The 23,094-nt window shown below is 43.9% G+C and overlaps 2 protein-coding genes across 4 annotated transcripts in view; one reads left to right on the top strand and one right to left on the bottom strand.

The window, feature by feature from the left end:
* Window positions 1-22,025, bottom strand: part of RSPH10B (radial spoke head 10 homolog B) — a 51,888-nt gene extending 29,863 nt beyond the window's left edge. Inside the window, exons 1-10 of one of the 3 annotated variants that reach the window (XM_068244568.1) lie at window positions 21,733-22,025; window positions 18,614-18,877; window positions 15,355-15,430; window positions 15,207-15,275; window positions 11,503-11,676; window positions 9,837-9,922; window positions 9,091-9,211; window positions 6,094-6,270; window positions 4,704-4,845; window positions 2,722-2,846 (exon numbers count right to left, since the gene is read on the bottom strand). In XM_068244568.1, coding sequence (XP_068100669.1) covers window positions 2,722-2,846; window positions 4,704-4,845; window positions 6,094-6,270; window positions 9,091-9,211; window positions 9,837-9,922; window positions 11,503-11,676; window positions 15,207-15,275; window positions 15,355-15,430; window positions 18,614-18,852 — 1,209 coding nt within the window. In that variant the 5' untranslated portion in view covers window positions 18,853-18,877; window positions 21,733-22,025. Of the gene's footprint in view, window positions 1-2,721; window positions 2,847-4,703; window positions 4,846-6,093; window positions 6,271-9,090; window positions 9,212-9,836; window positions 9,923-11,502; window positions 11,677-15,206; window positions 15,276-15,354; window positions 15,431-18,613; window positions 18,878-21,560; window positions 21,643-21,732 lie in introns of those variants that run through there. The other 2 variants (XM_068244565.1, XM_068244566.1) reach the window with 2 other exon arrangements.
* Window positions 22,026-22,037: 12 nt separating this feature from the next.
* Window positions 22,038-23,094, top strand: part of EIF2AK1 (eukaryotic translation initiation factor 2 alpha kinase 1) — a 75,675-nt gene continuing 74,618 nt past the window's right edge. Inside the window, exon 1 of the mRNA XM_068244569.1 lies at window positions 22,038-22,237. Within this exon, the coding sequence (XP_068100670.1) occupies window positions 22,054-22,237 (184 nt within the window). The 5' untranslated portion in view covers window positions 22,038-22,053. The remainder of the gene's footprint in view (window positions 22,238-23,094) is intronic.

Genomic DNA, 23,094 nt, shown 5'->3' with positions numbered 1-23,094 from the left:
TCATCCCTGACAACGGCCCTGAAGGTAATCTCTACTTTTGGGCAATACTCAGGCTTAAATATTAACTGGTCCAAGTCGCTCCTCCTGCCAATAGACCCCCTGCCCAATGCCCCCCCACTAGATACTCCTCTCCAGGTAAATACCTAGGAATTGAAATATCCTCACAAGCCTCATCTTACTACAAACTGAACATAATACCCATGCAAGGACATATCAAAACTAAATTGAGAGTATGGGATACTCTTCCATTATCCCTTATCGGGAGAGTGAATTTGATTAAAATGTGCATCCTGCCAAAGCTTTTATACCTATTCAGAAACACTCCAATGCCCATTCCCAATCGATTCTTCTCGGAACTTCAAAAATTAGTAGGCTCCTTCATCTGGGGCACATCAACTCCACGTATTGCGCTAGCGAATTTACAACTCCCGATTGATAAAGGGGGCATTGCACTTCCTCATTTTAAACTCTACTATTGGGCGGCGATGTTACATACAATATATTGGTGGTTTGCTCAGTCTGACTATAATCCAGCTACAGCACTGGAGGCATCTATACTCGGCTCATACATGGCTCTGTCTGCCCTTCCATTTAGAGGCCCTAAAGCCCTGCCCTCCCTCACATTGCCAATGAAAACCACCGCACAGATCTGGATCCTGGTAGATCGCTTTTTATCTTGGGCCGAACACTGGTCGCCGCACACCCCTCTGTGGAATAATATCAGACTTCAGGAATTTACCTCCATTCCAGATCCCTCTTTATGGGCAGAAAGAGGGATTTTGAAACTACGAGATATTGTGGGCAGTGATGGTCTCCTTTCATTTGATACACTAAAAGATCAGTACTCCTTGCCTAATTTTATGTATTTTAGATATATACAGCTAAGGCACGCCTACAGTGCCCAGTTTAATTCCCGTCCTGTAATACTCCAATCCAACCCAGCTGAGCAACTGATGATGCACTCTGGACTAACGGGCATCACATCCCAATTATACACATTGCTACTCTCATATGAAACAGCCCCCTTTAAAAAGCCGCTTAAATTGTGGCAGCAAGACTTCCCAGAACTTTCTGAAAAAGACTGGGAAGATATTGTATCTGACTTTATAAAAACACCCATTGCAGCTTGCCATAGACTAACAGCTCTCAAATATCTATATAGGACCTATATTACTCCTCGTAGACTATCTCACATACATCACGGTGCATCTGATGTTTGCTGGAGATGCGGGACTGGAAACTCAGGCTTTACCCATATCTTCTGGGACTGCCCCAAAATCCGCTACTTTTGGTCACAAGTGCATGACCTACTAGTAACACTTGTGGGCCCCCAGATCCCCTTCACAGGCTTAGCCATGCTCCTTAACCACTTTGGTGATATCCCACTAGGGGAGAAAAAGATATACCTTACTCAGTTACTATTATTTTACGCTAGACGTGCCATAGCGCTAACCTGGAAAAAACCTAATGCACCAACAATGCTAGAATTCAGATCTCAAGTTGACAATGATCTACCCATTTATAAGAACATATATGAGGTTCAACCAAAAAATGTTATAAAATCTGGAGGAAGTGGTTGTCTACATTCCATATTGATATTTAATGCAGTAATATCTCTATACTGTTGTTGTCAAACAATCCTCCTGTGTTTCATGATACGCTGAGAGGGAGGGGAGAGGGATGGGTCTGGGGAGGGAACCGGGATATGCTGTAAATGTTATTGTTATGTATATATTATGCTTTACAAAAAATAAAAATTGTTTTCAAAAAAAAAAAAAAAGATGCGTGAATAAGACCTGATATTACCGATCTAGGGAATCAGATTAATCTCCACCCAGGGCCGGTTCTCTCATGAAGCAAGGTGAAACACTTGCATCAGGTGCAGAGATTACAGGGGCAGCATGTTTACTGTGTTTACACTTACAGTATGCAGTCAGAGTAGGAGGAGAAGCAAGAGGAGAGCAAGCAAGGTAAAGAGGTTATCATTGGGAAAAAGCAGATAGTAGTGCTGTGTGAGGATTCTGACAGTGAGTGAGGAAGGGGGAGGCAGGAGAGCAGCAGTGTTTCATTTGACTTGCGCAGCAGAAGGGAGGAGGTGGCACTGCTGTCCTGACTGAGGAGGAATGGAGGACGGCCGACTGGCTAAGGGTGAGCAGTTTGATTGTCACAGACTCGCAGCCAGCCAGCCAGTGTGTTAATGCGTTGAACTGCAGCATGTCATGTCTCAAGTTGTTGCATATGCTCCCTTGCTGACTGAGAACATTAATTGAAGCAGAACTATTACATGACATAATAGCATTACGTAACAAAACTCACACCACAGCTACAGTTTAACGTGCCGTGCAAATTGTCGGGTGCTGTGTGATCATTCCAAATCGGGAAGGGGAGGCGCATCACCACAAGTTTGCCTCAGGCAGCGAAAAGTCTAGAAGCGGCCCTGTCTCCACCAGTGGGCACACAGATAGAAATAGAAACCTGACACATTTTCTGAATCTTTTCCATTCTATGAAAAATAACACAAGCCTTTGCTGCATTTTGAAACGACACACATTAGGCAGTGAGTTTTGTACTGGTCATAAGAACTGGATCTACCAAACATTTTACTCTATTTCAAACACAATATCCTTGGAAGTTGCAGGCAATTCATAAGCAACGCTGTATAACCGCAGGCCAACTAAGATATACAAGGATGGAAGGTAAATATTGTGAAGATTGATCTACCTGTTTCAATTCCTCTGCTCGCTCATTCTCTGGATACAGATTTAATAAAGATTTTATATCCAGCTCAATATAGGATCCTGCTAAACTTGGTATCCCTGAAGTTGTTAGGCACGTGTTCAGTGTTCCTGCAGAATTATAAACAATATCATTAAAAAAGTAGAGAATTTAAGGAAGAAAACCTTTGTCTGAAATTTCAAGACCTCGTCATCAGTTGAGAACAGAAGAATTTTACAGATTACTCCATAAGAAAATTCTTAAAGGGAAGGTCCAAGCAAAAAAAAAAAAAATGAGTTTCACTTACCTGGGGCTTCTACCAGCCCCATGCAGCCATCCTGCACCCTCGTAGTCACTCATTGCTGCTCCAGTCCCCCGCTGGCAGCTTGCCGACCTCGGAGGTCGGCGGGCCGCATTGCGTACATTTTTACGCATTCCACTCTGTGCAGGAACATTAACACATACATTTTTACGCGTTAGTGGATCAATGCGTAAAAATTTACGCATTAACCACTAACGCGTAAAATGTATGTGTTAATGTTTCTGCATTAGCGTGAATGCGTAAAAATGTACGCAATGCGGCCCGCCGACCTCCCAGGTCGGCAAGCTGCCAGCGGGGGACTGGAGCAGCAGTAAGTGACTACAAGGGCGCAGGATGGCTGCATGGGGCTGGTAGAAGCCCCAGGTAAGTGAAACTCATTTTTTTATTTTGCTTGGACCTTCCCTTTAAAGCGCTATGCTGCCTTCCTGAATAAATAGACTTTTGAGAGGAACTAGAAGATTTTTCATTGGATAAGGCATTGAAAAAGAATAACAAATGAAATGAAAACCTGTGTGCATTGCTCAGTTCTTCAGTGGGTATCCTCCAGAAAATTAGGTACATAGTTCTCATGCAAAACTAAGGGAAGTCTGAATGCTCTGAAACCCCCACAGTTAGCACAGCCAAGTCCCTGTTATCCAATACTCAGGCAACTGGAAGTCTCAACTAACCAGCATGCCTGAGGGTTGTTTGCAGGGCATGAACTATTTACTGATCCTCTGGGCACCGTCTTCTACGCATCCTGCAGCTCCCAGCAGCTTTCCGACGTCCATACATGGCTCCTGGTGTGTCACCTGACCCAAAGCCGTGCACAGTGGGCGTTGGAAAGCCACTGGGAGCTAAAGGTAGTATAAAAGACAGCATACGAAGTATCAGTAAGCAGTTTCTGCTGCACCGGTGAGATTTGTGCTATTTTTGGCTTGCTTGATACATATCCGGCAATTCCCGCCTGTGTCGGATATTAGGGACTTTGCTGTACTCACTGGTGCAGGATCTCGTTAGCTAAGCCATGGAAGAGGAAATGATCCGCATGCTTAATTGAGTGCTAAAAATCGGTAATCTTTACTGAAGATAGATCAACACAGAAAACATCATCCACAGGATCAAGTGACGTTTGTCGGGCTTACAATATGCCCTTAATCATAGTGGTCTACTGGGAACTATGACTAAGGGCGTATTGTAAACCCGACATGCATCAGTTGATCCTGTGGATGATAATGCCTTCTGCGTCAATTTATCTTCAAGACAGATTACTGGCTTTTAGCACTCAGTTAAGCATGCAGATCCTTTCATAGTTCTCATGTGTAGGTAGTGAATAAAGTTTGAAATTGGAGTGGAGCTTGGGATAGGACAGCAAAAGGAGGATAGATGGCTGCCTGGTAGCCCATACCAACGTATGTAAACACTGGTAACTTTATTATGTGCTCTCATCTTTTCAGCAGTGAAATGTTGGCAGCTCCTAAAAGGCAGAGCTGGCTCTAGCTAACATGGGGCACCATGACCCCTGGGCGCTAGATATCGTGTATGCATGTAAAGCTTAACAGCCAAGCTCTTACTGTAACTAAACAGTCTATGCTGTTCTTTCAACAATTCCAGCCCTGACCTTGCTATTTTTAAAAATGACATGCATGTCTGTGTAATTTTGCTGTAATGTGGCCATTCTGCTCACCTCCTCCGCCTGGACTTTGAGTACGGATTCCACTCAGATCTGGAGTATTTACTCTGTCATATTTGAAATTTGGATATTCGGCTATTTGATCATTTGCAAATTCACCGATATAGATCCTCCCATTCTTAAACACAAACTTCCCCTGTTAATCACAAAAATAAATAAATAAATGCATAAATACTGTGTATTAAACAATGTGCACCAAGAGGAAGTACAAAGCGCACACATGCATACAATCAGCGGAGGTCTTCTGTTGAGGTCCCAATGTAATTACACATTCAGTTGAATTCATTAATTGTATTCATATATTTAATAGTAGAATTCCACAATTTGAAAGGGTTTAGTTACACATGTGAAAGAATGAATGTAAACCTTTTTTTAATACGTATAGGACCACTATGGTGAAAAACTGTAAAATGTAAAATATATGTGTACACATACTTAAGAAGTACATTTCTCCCAGATAAAAATGCTCTATAAATTACCTTTCTCTGTCTTGCCTTTATTCTTTAATATAGCACTCTGTGGAAATCATCTATACAAAGATGCCAGCCAGCCTACTCATTTCCACACTATTTTGGCAGTGGGGCTGAACAGCAGATGTTCACCAAGTGCGTTTGAAAACAAAGAAAAACCTGTGGGACTCCCCCATGAGGAGACAGACTAGTTGAAAATCTGTCAGATTTGCACTGTCCACTATAAGCAAAAGCAAGGTAAGTGAAGGGTATTTTAATTTTTAAATTTTTGGCAATAGTGTCCTTTTGTCTTTTAACTATTTGTAATTGAATGCAGTATGTACAGTGAGCCATATTTGATCCACCTGCCAAAATATCATCTTCCAGTTGCACTAGTGCTGTGGTATCTGCATGGAATCTGTAGACAGGGCTGAATGATATCCAGAATGTGAACTGTGAATGATAATTATTGGTCTGATTAAGCCTGGTCCTCAGTGCAAGTTTTACATTGCCTGCCCCCCCTCCCCCCTTTATACAGAACAAATGAGACGGTGCACCAAATCTGCCAAGGACAACCACAGTGTAAGGGTGCAGGAAGGGGATGGGGAACAGTTTGTAATTACCACTATTCAAAGCATGTAATGTATTGATCATTACCAGCACAGGACCAATAGAGAGCTAATACTGTACTGTGGTTGAGGGAGAGCCTCTCTGGCCCAGGGGCCCTGGTACAGTAGCAACCTCTGCACCCCCTATTGCTACGCCACTGATAAGCCTAAACTGTGTATTCTCTCTTAAGACTCCAGTACACTCTATATGTGTCTAAAGCAACCCAGTAATGTACTTTGTTGCTGTAGCATCAACATTTAGGTGTTTGTATAAAATGCAATTACACTCTTAATACTGTAGTACTCAGGATTGACAACATCACTTACCATGCCATGCTTTTTATTGTTTTTCCATTCTCCATCATACATTGCTCCATTGGCGTAGAAATACTGCCCGTGTCCGTGTCGTTCACCATTGACAAAATTACCAACATATTCATTTCTCAGGGAGTACTGTGACCCTGGCACTCTCTTTAGGAACCAGGTGTGAGTCCCCGGTCCATTCTGGATGAAAGGAGAAAGAATTACATCTATGTCTGCTGAAATACAGGGAAAAAAACAGCTGATGGATCCATCTGCAAAAAGTGTTAACATCTAGGCCAGGGAAGAAGAGCTGCATCTAGCTATTGTAGTGTAACACTAACCTTCTAGAGTTAGTGTTACAAAGGAGTTACTAAGGGATGCTTGTTCATATCAATGTGTGGCAATGCAGGGTAGCAGACAAACCTTCACTCTGCTGCACTGGGAGGTAGAGATGGTCAATGACATCCGACTGAAATTTACTTCTATTGTCTGCTCAGGTACACTGAAATATTCCTCAAGTGGAATATGTGGAGAAACATGAAGTATCTGAGCCTCAGAATGGCTCTTCCCAAACTTGGATTAAGTCACACTGTCGTAATGTGGTATGGCTCAGGGGGCTTCTGGTGAACTTCTACACTGGAACTATTGAATCTGTCTGGTCTCCCATCCTGGTCTGGTTTGATGGTGCCTCCTCCAAAGACAGACACAAACTACAGGAGGGTCATCAGGTCAGCGGAAAGGATCATTGGGAAACCCCTCCCCCCACTGGATCTCACCTACAACCCTAGACTACGATTAAGAGCGTTGAAGATTGCCACCAATCCCACACATCCAGACCACATTTAGGCAGTTACCATCGGGCTGAGGTTTCGGGCCATTTGCCCCCAGGACCTCTAGACATAGAAAGTTTTTTACCCTCAGCTGTCAACCTCTTGAACTCTCTTTACAAACTCCACCGCACCGCCCCCCCTAAAGTTTTGGTCACTGGCCGCCGTTAACGACACACTAGCTATTATTGTAGTTTTGCTCAACACTAATTGTAGATTTGACTGTCTAGGCATCCTCAATGTATCCTGTGCTCACTGCTGTATATTGTATACTGTATACTGAGCTTACTCTGTTCTACATGCTGTGTCCTATTCCCTTCCTGTGTTCTGCTATGTGACAAACCCAATTCCGAGCACGACCTAGTCGTGCTTGGCAAAAAAAATTATTCTGATTCCATTTACAGTTCTAGGCTAATGCTAGCCAAATACTATTAGAGATTTACTGGATCTGGAAAAAGTTGAATATATTTTTTATCAGAAATTGATTTGTGATTGTATCACTGTCTGGCACTACTTGATGCTAATTAGTTGTGCTTGAGGATTCAATCAAAATATTGCCAATGCCATCTTTTTACCAATCGATGCAGTACAAATCTATGCCCCTATTGATTCATTGCTCCTCCCACCTCAATAAAAAGCATAGCCTTTCCTGATTAACTTTGAATCAATGTTTTATTCAAAACTGATTTACTTAAGCCCTTAGTTTTCAAATGATTTTCTTTTATTGCAATATTTTTTATTGAATCTAACAGCTGATCATTAAACATGCTTCAGTACTGTAGTGTAAAGACAACTTTTGATTGGAAGCAGAAACATGATCACATTATTTTTATTATTTAGTATTTATGTAGCACTGACATCCTCCACAGCACTTTACAGAGTATATAATCTTGTCACTGTCCCTCAGAGTAGTTCACAATCTAATCCCTACCATAATCATGTGTGCAATGTAGTCTAGGGCCAATTTAGGGGGAAGCCAGATAAGTTATCAGTATGTTTTTTGGATGTGGGAGGAAACCGGAGTGCCCAGAGGAAACCCACACAGACACAGGGATATGAGTGCTATCCTCTGCACCTTTGTGCTGCCCAGTTACACATAAGTGTAAGAAGCCTGTAGAGATTTAAAAAGAAAAATAAAAAAAAAAAAATAGCTGAAATCCAGTTTCAGATTCCATTTCTAGATTTCAGTGTCAAATTTCTGGTTTCATTTTCGAGTTTTGGCCTTTGCTTTAAAGCCTATGGCACCAATTGTCCGTATTTATTGCAAAGCCCCCTCTGTAGAGCACCCCCCAATCTTATCGGCCATGTATATTGATATACTGGGGTGCTGGTTCCAAATACCCTGGGGAATAGCAGAGAGTGAGGGGGAGAAGGGGCTAACAGTGCTTTGGAGAGGGCCCCTCTTGCTGTGTGTTTTTATAAATGTGTGATGTCACTTTTTAAAAGTTTCACTAATTGACTTGAGGGGAGGCGGGGGGAAGCATGAGGAAGCTAGTGAGCTGAAAACTGCCACAATCTGACCCTTGCTTTAAAAATTGTGTTTTCCCAACAAAAACTTTTTTTTTAAATTTAATAAGGGGACATTTCCATAACTGCAATTGGCCCTGACGTACACAGTAAATATGATGATAGCATATTTGGGGGCTTTGCAATTAAATCAGAAATTTGGCACCATAGACTTCAAGGCAAAAAATCTTAAATGCAATCATTCACATCAATGATGACAGAAACATAAATATATCAGTTGCCAAAGAACTAAGTTTTCAAAAATGCTATATCAGTATTATTCCTAATAAATAAGTTGTGTTGCTCCAGCATGTGTATGGGTGGCCAGTCTTTCAGATAGATCTTCCTCTATTGTACACTTTCAACTACGTCATATATTCAGATTAACAGGAATAAACAGGATATCAGACAATAACGCCATAGAGTCTCTAAGACAAAGACTTGTGTATATAGCCAAATCATCTCGCTTTCCATGTATGGCTGCCTTACTTCTCTTTTGTGATCATTTATTGGCCATTATTTGGGCAATATGCTGACCCTGGATAACTTGTGTTGACTAGCGTTTATTATTTTATTAGTGTTTATTATTTGTGAACTCCAGCTTTTATTCGGTTTAGTGCAGCGCCATTACTTACAATCACTAATATTAAGAGTGCAACAACATAACCAACCACGAATATAATTCTACCTGTACACCGCTCTCCCATTGGCCCATGTATTCTTCATTGGAGGTAAGCCACCTCATCCTCCCCACTCCATGGAATTTGTTATTCTTCCACTGGCCTTCATAAATGTTCTCCGATGGAAAACTGCCAAGAATAAAAAAAGGTTTTTATAGTGCGTGAATACAAATGTCACAGTCATTATTGCCTTAATATCTAATGTATTTAAAATTTCAATTTCCATTTCAATCTGCAGCTAGTTATTAGCAATACTGTCAGTAAGATTGCATTGCACCTCTTTACAACAGAACATTCCAAGGAGTAGTGTTGCCATGAAACTGTCCAGAAACTTTTACCCTTATGCAGGAGTAAGGCCTCAATCACACTATGGGGTTAAAGCCCTAACTGCAGGTAGTGCATGGCAATATTACTGTTACTTCTGCCAGCAGTGTGCCGCATTTTACACAATTAGCATGAACTGCGGTGCATTATTAATGCTCGTGTTGCTACGGTAACACACATTATGCTAATTGCTCTGCTGGCAGTAGTAATGATATTATTGCCCTGTGCTGCCTGCGCATGTCAATATTACTGGTGATTAGTGCATCAACCCCTATGTGCTCTGCACTGCACAACAGATTATTCTGTACAAATTCACTGTCCATGTTGTACCATGGATATGGTCAACTTTTCAGTTTAAATTGTATTCCATTTTCCAAAGCATGCATATAGTATTTTGTTATAGAGGAGACACTGCATGTACTATACTTACCGTTGTACTCCCCAGCCTTCCTTGTTGTTGTGTATCCACTCTCCTTCATACCAGGATGTTTCTTCTGCATTGTAATACATTGTGCCCTGAAAAAAAAAAAATCTATAATCAAGAACAACATTCCTGTTGTCTACTGGTCTAAGAAAAAAAAAAGTGAAAAACAGTTTTTGTGTTAAACTACTTGGTTATCTCCACAGGTAAATTGTTACACTTATCGGTACCATGGTCCAGCAAAGGCGTCTCCTGACGCCATCACGGTAGGCTTCCGGGAACAGCGCCGTCGCAGTCCTCCTCCTGCGGCTGTGCACTCTAAGGACCACATGCACTTCCACAAATCAATTACAGCCATAGCGGGGGGCTGGAATACAGCACTGGCTGCGAAGGCCAGGGTATTTAAACTCTGGTCACTTAGCACTCGGTGCTGTCTCATCACATGAAAACCGCGGTGTGTTTCCATGCCAATCGCGAACAACGGTCTCGCCAGTCAGTCCTGTCCTGTTCAGTCACTCCTGTCATGTCCATTCAGTCAATCCAATCCTCCAGTCCTCTCAGTCCCGTTTAACCAGTCCTGTCAGTCCTACCATTCAAACCTGACAGGTCTGTCATCCAGTTCACTCAGTCCTGTCCAACCTAGTGATGGGCTCACGAGCAGTTACCTACTCGAATACGTGATTCAAATGAGGCTTAATAAGGCTTAATTGCCTCAGCTGTGTGCATGTTAATTACACAGAATTCCGTCAGCTTCTATGCGTCCCAAACGTCTTGCAAGTGGCCTATGAGACGCGTTGCAAGACTCACTGCCGCGTACTTCCTCCTTTAAGCTGGAAGGAATAAGTGCGCGGTAGTGAGTCTTGCAAAGCGTCCCATAGGCCGTGCTGGGTATTTAACCCCGTCTCTCATGCACACAGCTAAGGCAATAAAGCCTCATTTGAATCCCAAATTCGGGTAGGTAACTACTTGTGAGCTCATCACTAGTCCAACCAGGCCTGTTGGTCCTGTCATTCAGTCCGTCCTTTCTCCCATATCGCAGGGTTCATCTCTGCTGTTCTTCTCATCGCTGGTGGGGCAGCCCTGGGGGTCATGACCTGGTGGCCACCAGGCAGCAAAGTAGTCTGTCCCCTCGGTAGAGATGACGGCCAATCATCCCTTACGTGCGCTGGTGAAGACCTGTGCCCACTTAGACTCCATGCCCTAGGGGTGCCCGCACCATTCCCTGATGCTGAGATCAACAGGACCCTGACATAAATACTGTACAGAGACATGACACTTACAAGGGCATATCTTACAGTATATATAATATATACAGTATGATGATGGTACCCCCACATTCCATTACCAATAATGTGTTCATAAAAACATGAATAAAAAACAGAGATTTTTAATGGGAAGAAAAGGATTTAACCTAGTTAAATTTTTGAATTCAAATAAGTTCAATGTGAAAATTGGCTTAATTTATAACAAGAACATAAATATTTTATATTTAAATAAAAATTTCTTGCTGCCCATAGTTTTCAGATTTTCATTTTTAATTCCCAGCTCTGCACTAGAAATACTGTAAAATAATAAAAAGAGAACTCAATTTGTAATACACAACAAGTTGTGTAACTGTTATTCCTTCACACTCTATTGTAAAAGACCATTGTTTTTATTAATGTGTCCAGCTTACCTTTCCATGCCGCTTTCCCATGCACCATTCGCCAACATAGGAAACCTGTTGATCACTAGAGATATAGATGCCAGTCCCATGTCTAATGGCCCTGTACACTTGTCCTTCATAGCGACTGCCATCAGGCCACTTATATATTCCATGTCCCATTGGAAAATTCATATCAAATTGACCCTAGGAAAAATAAAAGTAGATACATGGGATATTTGTTCCATTAAGGAGCAAACATTAATGCATGTCTCTAACCTCAAATTCAAAAATGCCAACTAAAGGCTATTAAACTCAGCAAAAACAAATACAAAACAGAACATGGCTGATATTATGTCACTTGAAGGCATATTTACATTTCACTGAAGCTAATTGATTACACAGCTCAGTGCACTTCAGCACATCAGGCTTAATTCATTAAGCTGCACTGCTAAAGCAGGGCACCTCAATGTGAAGGAGCGGCCGCTAATGCATGTCTTACACAGCAGGGCTCGCTGCTATGTAAGGAGCGTGCCTTCCTTTGATAGGAGCGTGCCTTCCTATACATAGTAACTATTAGGGATGGGACGAATCCACAATTTCTTCGAATCCAAATCTAAAAAGGTTCTTGAATATCTCGAACCTTTAGAATCACGAATCTAACGTATCCTGCACATAAGAATTGTGCGATCCGTGGTATATTTGCCTGCAGTATAGGTACCCAGGCATAGGTACCCACAGTATAGGTAGCGAGGTAAAGGTACCTTCAGTATAGCTAGCTAGGTATATGTGCCTTCAATATTGGTAGCTTTCAGCATAGGTAGCAAGGTATAGGGGCCTTCAGCATAAGGTAGCAGGGTATATGGGCCTTCAATATTGGTAGCCTTCAGCATAAGGTAGCAAGGTATAGGGGCCTTCAGTATAGGTAGCAGGGTATATGGGCCTTCAGTATAGGTAGCAGGGTATATGGGCCTTCAGTATAGGTAGCAGGGTATAGGGGCGTTCAGTATAGATAACAAGGTACATGTGCCTTCAGTATAGGTAGCAAGGTACATGTGCCTTCAATATAGGTAGGTAGGCATAGCGGCCTTCAGTATAGGTAGCAAGGTATATGTGCCTTCAGTATAGGTAGATAGGTATAGGGGCATTCAGTATAGGTAGCACGGTACATGTGCCTTCAGTAAAGGTAGGTAGGTAAAGGGGCCTTCAGTATAGGTAGCAAGGTATAGGGCCTTCAGTATAGGTAGGTAGGTAAAGGGACCTTCAGTATAGGTAGCAGGGTATAGGGCCTTCAGTAAAGGTAGGAATGTAGGTAGGTATATGGGGCCTTCACATAGGTAGGTAGGTATAGGGGCCTTCACGTACGTAGGTAGGTAGGAATAGGGGCCTTCACATAGGTAGGTAGGTAGGTATAGGGGCCTTTACATAGGTAGGTAGGTATAGGGGCCTTTAGGTAGGTAGGTATAGGGGCCTTCAGGTAGGTAGGCATAGGGGCCTTCACCTAGGTAGCCCTGTGCTCCCCCCCCCCCCCATGGCCTCCTCCGTCCCCCCAAGCCTGCTCTGCCTGCCCCCCCCCCCCCTGCATAAATAAGTACCCACTCACCTTCCTCGTGGAGCGCAGAGCGGCAGACCTCTTTCTTACTTCCCTGTTCCCTCTAGTGGCCGGACCGGCTATTACTGATGACGTAATAGTAAAAGTCGGTCACTAGGGGAAACAAGGAAGTCAGCGAGAGGTCTGCCGCTCTGCATTCCACTCTGGATAGCTGAGCGGATACTTCTTAACTATGCGGGGGGCGAGCGGAGGAGGCGCGAGGGGACAGAGGAGGAGGAGGGAGAGCGGCGGATGCACGGGGACGCAGCTTCGGGATTTGGCGAGCGGTAAATGGCGTCGGGATTTGAATCCACGAATATTTCACAATATTCGAGGGATTCGTGGATTCGCCGTCCCATCACTAGTAACTATGTATAGGAAGGCACGCTCCTATCTAAGGAAGGCACGATAATAAGGAAGGCCTGTTCCTTACATAGTAGCGAGCGCTGCTATGTAAGGCATGCTTTAGACAGGGGTCTCAAACTCAATTTACCTGGGGGCCGCAGGAGGCAAAGTCAGGATGAGGCTGGGCCGCATAAGGGAATCAATCAATCAGCAGCTCCCGCGCATCCCCCCCGTCCCTTGCATTGATTTTTATTTCAAAATCAAATTCACACTGAAGCGAACAATTTTGCCTATTTTACCTTATAGTTCGCTTCAGTGCTCCCATTACAAGTAATCCGCCGCGTTCCCGCCACAAAACGAGGGCTGCAGAGCCCCCAAATCGCCTGGGGGGCAATCCACCGGCATTTCCTGGAAGGGGCAGAGCTTTCAGCTTCATCTCTGCCCCTCCTGACGTCATTCGCGGCGCATCGCCGCCTCTGCCCGCCCCTCTCACGCTTCCTTCACAGAGAGGGGCGGGCAGAGGCGGCGATGCGCCATGATTGACGTCAGGAGGGGCAGAGCTGAAGCTAAAAGCTCTGCCCCTTCCAGGAAATGCCGGCGGATTGCCCCCCGGGCGATTTGGGGGCTCTGCAGCCCTCGTTTAGCGACGGGGATGCGGCGGATTACTTGGGAGCACTGAAGCGAACTATAAATAAGCTTTTGCCGGCGAGGGCCACAAAATATTGTATCGAGGGCCGCAAATAGCCCGCGGGCCGCGAGTTTGAGACCCCTGCTTTAGAGGCTGCTCCTTCATATTAAGCTTAATATAGCTTAACCACCCTGGCGTTCTGATTAAATCGCCAGGGTGGCTGCGGGAGGGTTTTTTTCAAATAAAAAAAAAACTATTTCATGCAGCCAACTGAAAGTTGGCTGCATGAAAGCCCACTAGAGGGCGCTCCGGAGGCGATCTTCCGATCGCCTCCGGCGCCCAGAATAAACAAGGAAGGCCGCAATGAGCGGCCTTCCTTGTTTTGCTTATATCGTCGCCATAGCGACGAGCGGAGTGACGTCATCGACGTCAGCCGACGTCCTGACGTCAGCCGCCTCCGATCCAGCCCTTAGCGCTGGCCGGAACTTTTTGTTCCGGCTGCGCAGGGCTCAGGCGGCTAGGGGGGCCCTCTTTCGCCGCTGCTCGCGGCGAATCGCCGCAGAGCGGCGGCGATCAGGCAGCACACGCGGCTGGCAAAGTGCCGGCTGCGTGTGCTGCTTTTTATTTGATTAAAATCGGCCCAGCAGGGCCTGAGCGGCGACCTCCGGCGGTGTTGGACGAGCTCAGCTCGTCCAGACCGCTCAGGTGGTTAATAAATCAAGCCCATCATCTATCAGCATTAAAGTGAAGTGAAAGGTTAAATTATTTACCCTTCTAATAACATGGAAACCAGTCGTATGTTTTTATAGTTAGTTTTATGTTGCGTTTAATGCTTTGGACCAGAGATTTAATTTGAAATTAATTTAAATTCATTAATTAAATTTCATACCACCTTAACAAAATTGATCATAAAACGCAGATAAAAAAGCAGATCCCATACATCACACCAGAAATACCTGGTTATAGGGCAGCACGGTGGCGTAGTGGTTAGTCACTGATGCAGTAATGCATTTGTTTAGCAGGCAGGTCATTTCACAAAATCCTGTAAGCTCTGAATAATAGTACTAGCCTAATTTATAACATGGCACAGGTTTCCGATTCCCACAAACATGGCTCTACTCTAATGGTGGAATATAAGATGTGTTTAATCATTTGTCTGCAGCCCTGGTTTACCTCATATACAAGCCCATCTGTCCAGGTGTATGTTCCTTTGCCATGCATAAGCCCCTCGGAGAACAGGCCCTGTAAGTATAGACGTAACATATTTATGTACGCTAAACCATTAAAGGGCATGAATAAAGTGCCACGCACAATAACTCACTCTGTAAACATTTCCATCTTTATAGTAGGCAATCCCCTCTCCTTCATATAATCCATGTACCAGTTCCCCTTCATACCTGTTCAATAAGAAAGATAAATAATAGAAATATTATGAATTTTGGTATTCAGTATGATGGAGTTACAGTATGCATAAGCCGATTAGCTGCAATATTAAAACCATCTGCCTACTATTGTTTAGACTTGTGCCACCAACACAGCTCTGCCCCTCTGGGGTATGGATTCCATAAAACCTCTGAAAGTGTCAATGCTACCAAGGCAGTAGCAGCAGATCCTTTAAGTCCTGTACATTGAGAGAAGTCTCCATAGATTGGCCAGCTTGCACACTGTAGCTCCACCCCCTTGCACGCCCACCAGCATAATTTCGTTATTACGCGGCACGGTGTGGTGCTGGGGAGTGGCACCCCGAGTAAGCAGCCCAAATCCACCCACATAATATATTACGTGACGCAGTGGCGGGGAAGGGGGGCGGCAGCAGCGAACAGAGTGTCAGGCACAGTCCTACACTTTAATCTAAAGAGAATGACGCTGTGCTTCATTGGTCATTCAGGGGAAAATTAGGATTAGAAAGGGTTAAAAGACAACTGACCTGAGAAGGATAGGGAGGCTGCCATATGTATTTTCTTTTAAACAAGCACATTGCCTGGCTGTCCTGCTGATCCTATGTCTCTAATACCTTTAGTCATAGACCCTGAACAAGTTTGCAGATCAGATGTTTGACGTAAAGGGAACCAGAGATTAACGTTTCACACAAAATAAACATATCAGTCGATAGCTTGTAAAGAATAAATGCTCTACCTGATAATTTCGCCGCTCTGGTGTGCCTTTTTTAGTGTTTATCCATTATTGCTCCAGGAAAAATCAAATATGGCCGCCGGCTCATATCCCTTCTGCTTCCGAGTTGTTCTGGGTGTGCTGTCTAGGCTATATGAGACTAGGCTACTATCTAGGCTATATGAGAAAGGCTGCTGCAGCCTTTCATCTGTGTGCTTTCATTTTGGTATGATGTGCAGCTGCCTATAGGAAATGTCTCTCATAGGAATGAAACTGCAGTCATCATCATTATCTATGCAGACAGAGGCACACAGATCATATTGCCACACGTGTCTGTTTCAGAGATTCTCTCTCAGCAGCAGCAGCCACTCCCATGTCATCACAGCTCTCAGTATGCAAAGCAGGAAATCTGAGCCAGGAGGTGGCAGGCTTGGGCTTGAAAAGACTCCACAGAAGAGTGACTCAGCTCTAATGATTCCAGGTCAAACCTAGACTGAACCAGTCGGGGATTCTTATCACAGCTGATAATAGACTAATTAAGCAGATACGAATGAAACTAAAAGCAGGGTAGGTGTTTACTGTCATGTTCCCACTGATAAATGTAATAAAATACATGAGGATGCTTCGTCTCTGGTTCTCTTTAAAGCGGTATCGTCACCATAAAAATCAAATTTCAACAGCAACTGGTCTGAGTGTATTAAGTGATAAAGATGCTAAGCCTGCATTCAAAACATTCAAAACTTTTTCTGCTGTTATGATTTGGAGTTATCACATACTTAAAGAGACTCCGTAACAAAAATTGCATCCTGTTTTTTATCATCCTACAAGTTCAAAAAGCTATTCTAATGTGTTCTGGCTTACTGCAGCACTTTATACTATTACTGTCTCTGTAATAAATCAATGTATCTTTCCCGTCAGACTTGTCGGCCTGTGTCTGAAAGGCTGCCAAGTTCTTCAGTGTTGTGGTTCTGCTATGAACTCCCCCTTCCAGGCCCCTCTATGCACACTGCCTGTGTGTTATTTAGGATTAGAGCAGCTTCTCTCTTCTCTCTTAACTTTTACAAGCTGGATAAATCGTCCTCTGAGCTGGCTGGGCTTTCACATACTGAAGAAAGGGCAAAGCTGTTTGCAGGAAGAAACAAGCAGCCTGAAACTTCAGTGCATGAGAACAGGGGGAAAGAAACACACAAATGATCTCTTGAGATTCAAAAGGAAGGCTGTATACAGCCTGCTTGTGTATGGATGTATTTTCTATGTGTGGACATACTGTACATCAACCTACTTCCTGTTTTGGTGGCCATTTTGTTTGTTTATAAACAAACTTTTTAAAACTGTTTTTAACCACTTTTAATGCGGCGAGGAGCGGCGAAATTGTGTCAGAGGGTAATAGGAGATGTCCCCTAACGCACTGGTATGTTTACTTTTGTGCGATTTTAACAATACAGATTCTCTTTAAGGAGCACTGGCCCTTTAGTAGTCGTGCCAAAGAATTGCATGCTGGGTGTTCTTTTTATCTATAATCTATTCCTCCTCTTCCCTTTATTTCCCTGCTAGCTGCTTATCTAAAACCTAATTCCCTACTCACTTGTGTTTACAAGCAAGGCTGAGGTGACTCAGCGATTGGAGGAGACAAGAAAAAAAAGTAAAGGGCAGAAATGACATCACGAGTTAGCCTTAACTGTGGGAAAAAGACATGGCCCCCACCAGGACCAGAATTCTCGTCATTTACTATATAACATTCACTGAAGTCAAAACGTGGACAGTATAATACATGTGTTATGTAAGTAGATCAAGTATTTATCTACTTATATATGTGTTTTTTCCCCTGGCATAGTATGGCTGATCCTACTGCTTTAATTGAAAACAATTACAAGGGTTTCACTTACCTGGGGCTTCTACCAGCCCCCCGCAGCCGTCCTGTCCTGTGACGTTCCTCAACGGTCCTCCCTCCCCCCCGTCTTAGTTTCGGTCCACTACGCCTGTGTGGCCCTTGCCACACGCATCCTCATACATGTTCACGTCAGCGAATGCATCCTGCGCAGTAAGAGGTTCTCTCTTACTGCGCCTGTGCAGGATGTGTTCGCAGGCGCAGTGGGCAAGAACCGAAACTAAGCCGCGGCAGGGGAACGGAGGATTCTTGAGTCTTGAGAACTGGCACAGGACAGGATGGTTGCGGGGGCTGGTAGAAGCTCCAGATAAGTGAAACTCTTTTTCTACGTGACAGTTAAGGTTCACTCTGATTGCATTTGCCGCATGCATTTGTCACACGACCGACAGGAATCCAAGTCTGAGTTATACATTGTGATATAATATGCTGTTCATGTTGTCCCATACGCAAGTGTTCCATACTTCATGCGAACTCATACTTCATATGCACTCTGTTTTTATTCTGTTATCCAATGAAAACTAATAAACAATACACAGATCACACTGGAACCAAGACTGAATAAAGATTGTACTGTACTTACTTTTCTACAATAAGCTGAGAGAGAACAGGCTCATTGTAAGCCTCTGGAGAAACTGGGACAACAGCTGGAGGCTCTTCCAACATTGTAGGCTCATCTTCAGACATAACTTTGAGAAATGGGGGTGAAATGTCTTCATTGGGGGAGACAGACACAGAGGAGAACTTGGAGCTAGAGTCTTCAGAGGCATCCAGCGTCAGCTTGTCTGCCTTTTTACCATCTTTTTTCTTAATTTTCCCCATTTTCTATATTCTTAACCACCAATTGCTAAAAAATAAAGCCACACAGATCTTTTAGGACTCCAGAGTATTACTGGTGGAATCTGTCTATCCTAACATGCTGAGGACAGTCCCATATTTTTACATTATCTATCTGTAAAGTCATTTTTTGGTATGCTAAATCTTATCATAGCGCCGAATAGAGCAGGCCTGACAATTTCACAGGGGCAGATCAAAAAAGACCAAAAAGCCCTCCTACTAAAAAAGCAATGCTTAGTGTGGTTTGCCTTCTTAAAACAGAAGGTATTTGTGATATTTCAGATTTAAAGCGGATCTGAGATGAAAAACTAACTAGAACAAGTAACTTGTGTATATATATATATATATATATATATATATATATCTTATCTAAACTTTAGATTCTAAAGTTTAGTTTACACAGCAAATCTAGCTGCAAACAGCTTTAATAGAATATGATTATTTCTTCCTGTGATACAATGACAATATCTTGAGCAAAAAAACCTAATCCCCCTCCTCCCCTCTGCCTCTGAAATCTCTGGCTAGTAATACCTCCACCTCCTCCTGCCCAGACTGAGCTCCCATGAGCCCTTGCTACTGTCTGAAAGTGCCTTGGCTCTCTGAAAACCTGTGGGCGTGGCTTGTTTAGTTTATAGGGAATTAGAGTAGTAAAACAAAAACAAAAAAGTATTTGGCTTGAGGAATGCCCTATAAACAATAGGAAAGGAACACAATTATGCCATGAGTAAAAGTTCATCTCGGATCCACTTTAACCACTTTGTCCACCTGGACGTAGAGCTACGTCCAGGAGGCCATGTGCGCTCCCGCAGCCTATCGCGCGCGTGCACGCGTGCTCCTGGCCGCGGATTGTTAGCCCAGGAATCAATGAATCGGGCCGTTGTGCCCGATCACCGATTCCTCTCCCCCGCAGAAAAAGCCTTGCTTTTTTTGCCTCCCTTGTCCCCCTACGTCCCTCTAAGCGTACATGTTATGCTTAGAGTGACGTCATATAAACAAACCTAAGGTTGCCATCTTATGGCCAAAAAGTAAAACTACATCTACATTCAAAAAAAAAAACCAACAACATATATTTACATTAAAAAAAATACTATTTACATCCCACCCTCCCAAAATTACCCAAATATAATGTTTAATAATAAAAAAAAAAAACATTACAATAAAAAAATATATATATATTTGCCTAAGGGTCTAAACTTTTTAAATATCTATGTAAAGATGAAATATTTATATATATATTTTTTTTTTAATTATAAGCTTGTAAATAGTGATGGATGCAAAACGGAAAAAATGCACTTTTATTTCCAAATAAAATATTGTCGCCATACATTGTGATAGGGACATAATTTAAACGGTGTAATGACCGGGACAAATGGGCAAATACAATACGTGGGTTTTAATTATGGGGGCATGTATTATTGTAAAACTATAATGGCCGAAAACTGAGAAATAATGAATTTTTTCCGTTTTTTTTTTACTGTTAAAAAGCATTTACAGTAAGGTAGCTCTTAGCAAAATGTACCACCCAAAGAAAGCCTAATTGGTGGCGGAAAAAACAAGATATAGATCAGTTCATTGTGATAAGTAGTGATAAAGTTATAGGCTAAAGAATGGGAGGTGAACATTGCTCGGATGCATAAAGTGAAAACGACTGAGGGCTGAAGTGGTTAAGTGTGTAAGTGTAGTTACCCACAATGCACCGCTGCTGAATATGCAAATTATCTCTTTATGCCCCTGAAGCCAGGCTTACATCCACAACCACTGGTGTCTAGCAAACCTATAGCTTTACATTTTACAGAGCCACATGAACCCAACATGCAGACAGCCTGTTTCGGACTTTTGGTCCCCCTCAGTGCATGGCAGGGATTGCTATTTTTGCTGCTTTTTGCTGTCCGAGGCAAACTTGTGAGGATGCATCAAACCGCCCCCCCCCCCAATGATGACCTCTTCACCGCGCTCGCTTTTCCTCTCTAACTGCATGCTGTAAGTGTAAACACACAGTACAAACATGCTACCCCTGTAATCTCTGCTCCTGAGCTTGCTTCATGAGAGAACCGGCCCTGCATGGGTACTGTAGCAAGTCTCATAAAGATACTCACGAGGGACTTTTCTCGCCTCAACACGCGGCGCGCGCATGTTGCGGCGACAGGTCGCCCGTGAGTATGGGCCGTTGCACGCGCGCGCACCCCGAACTGTCGCCCGTCGCTCATGTCGCCATGCGATTGAAAGTTTCAATCGCATGGCGACAGTCGCCGCCGCAACTGTCGCTAGTCCGCGTGAGTACGCGGACTAGCGACAGCAACCTCCATTAAAGTATATGGAGCTTCCGGCGGAGGGAGGAGGAACATCGGCGACAGCTTCCGCCTTGCCGCTGGTCCCTCTTCCGCGTGTGTACGCGGAGGGACCTGGCGAGGAGCTGTCGCCGGCCTGTCGCCCACACGCTCACGTGTGCTGGCGACAGGCAACATTTGCAGCCCGTGAGTACGGGCCATAAAATAGCCACTGCAATGGGGGGAATGGCAAGGGAGAACACTGCAACGCAGCACTGTAAAAGGGGCCTCTGAGGCATAGAATAATCAGGACAGGCGGACCATTTCCAATATTTTAAAGAAAAGACAAATGGCAAAATCAATACTCTTTCTATACAGGGTCACTTTTTAAATATACATACATACATCACAGTAGCAGGGATCTACCTTGCCAATAAGCAGTACACTTGATGCTAAATGCAAGATTGCCCAGCAAGCTCATAGTAAACCAGAAAGCCTAGGAGTGTGTAAGGGGCTGAGAGACCAAAAAGTCACCTAACTAAAATACTATACAGGAAACAAAAGTTTGCCTTCCTTAAAATTAAAGCTAAATGATTACCGCAAGTTCATTGCCGGGATAATACAGCGCAGTACAGCGTCACGGAAATGGCTGCATCTCCTAGGCAACTTCAGCTTATGGAACCCGTGGCGCCATGTTGTGGTTGGCAAATATGATTTATTACAGTCAGTACTGGCGTTTTATTTAAAAAATAGGATTCACGTATATCTGCTTCGGTCAAGTTACATTTTATAGAGACAAGAAGCCGCTACAAAAAGACAGGGAACGCTTCAGCTCTATCATGTTTCTCACGGATCCTCCGGGGGAGCGTAGTCCGCTGCCGGAAGTCTTGGCCGCTCTCGCCAGCTCCTTGCGCTGTCTATGGTGAACACTGAACTGTGGAACTTGCTGGATGACCGCAGCGCAGGGCTATTGAAGGGGTTGTTTCTGCTGGCCATGTGTGAGAGCCCGGGACCCCAGCCACTCGGCGGACGCATGCTGGTGAGGAAGAGTGAGGGGAAGCCCGTGTTCAATTACCCGGAGGAGCCCGATATGGAATTGGACGGTGAGTTATGGAGGCTGATGTAACGCTGGCATAACCATATGTGGAGCGGGGTGCAGCGCTACCAGCTCAGGAACGTCCATGTTGTATGGAGGCGTGTATCCCCGCTTCACCTACTGACGAGACTTCATGGATCACCTCTGTGTTTCAGTCACTCCTCTATACAGGGAGTGCAGAATTATTAGGCAAGTTGTATTTTTGAGGAATAATTTTACATAGCTCCCAACTGTCCTTTTTTCGGAGCCCTGTCCCTCTTTGGGAGCCTTGTCCCTCTTTCAGGACTTTGTCCCTCTTTCTATGTAAATATATATATTTCTATACTAAAAATGTGTTTGATTGACTCTAAACTTTATTCCCAACCTTTAAATAGATATATTACTAATTTTACTAATTTTAAATGTTACTATGAAGGAAAATGAACCAGGATAGAAAGGACCAGTGTGGTTTGAATTATAAAACAACATATGTTATGAAATCTTTATGGTATGCGTGACTAGAGGCGTGGTGAGGGCGTGGCCAGGGGTGTGGTTTAAAGAGACTCTGTAACATTAAAAAGATCCCCTGGGGGGTACTCACCTCGGGTGGGGGAAGCCTCCGGATCCTAATGAGGCTTCCCACGCCGTCCTCTGTCCCACGGGGGTCTCTCCGCAGCCCTCCGAACAGCCGGCGACTGTGCCGACTGTTAGTTTAATATTTACCTTTGCTGGCTCCAGCGGGGGGCGCTGTGGAGGCTTTCCGTTCCGAACTACACGGAAATACCCGATCTCAGTCGGGTCCGCTCTACTGCGCAGGCGCCGGAAACTTGCGCCTGCGCAGTAGAGCAGACCCGACGGCGATCGGGTATTTCCGTGTAGTTCGGA

The sequence above is a fragment of the Hyperolius riggenbachi genome, chromosome 7, assembly GCF_040937935.1.
Source record: "Hyperolius riggenbachi isolate aHypRig1 chromosome 7, aHypRig1.pri, whole genome shotgun sequence".
Lineage (NCBI taxonomy): Eukaryota > Metazoa > Chordata > Amphibia > Anura > Hyperoliidae > Hyperolius > Hyperolius riggenbachi.
Note: the sequence above shows the minus strand (reverse complement) of the source record. Positions and strands in the feature narration are given on the sequence as shown.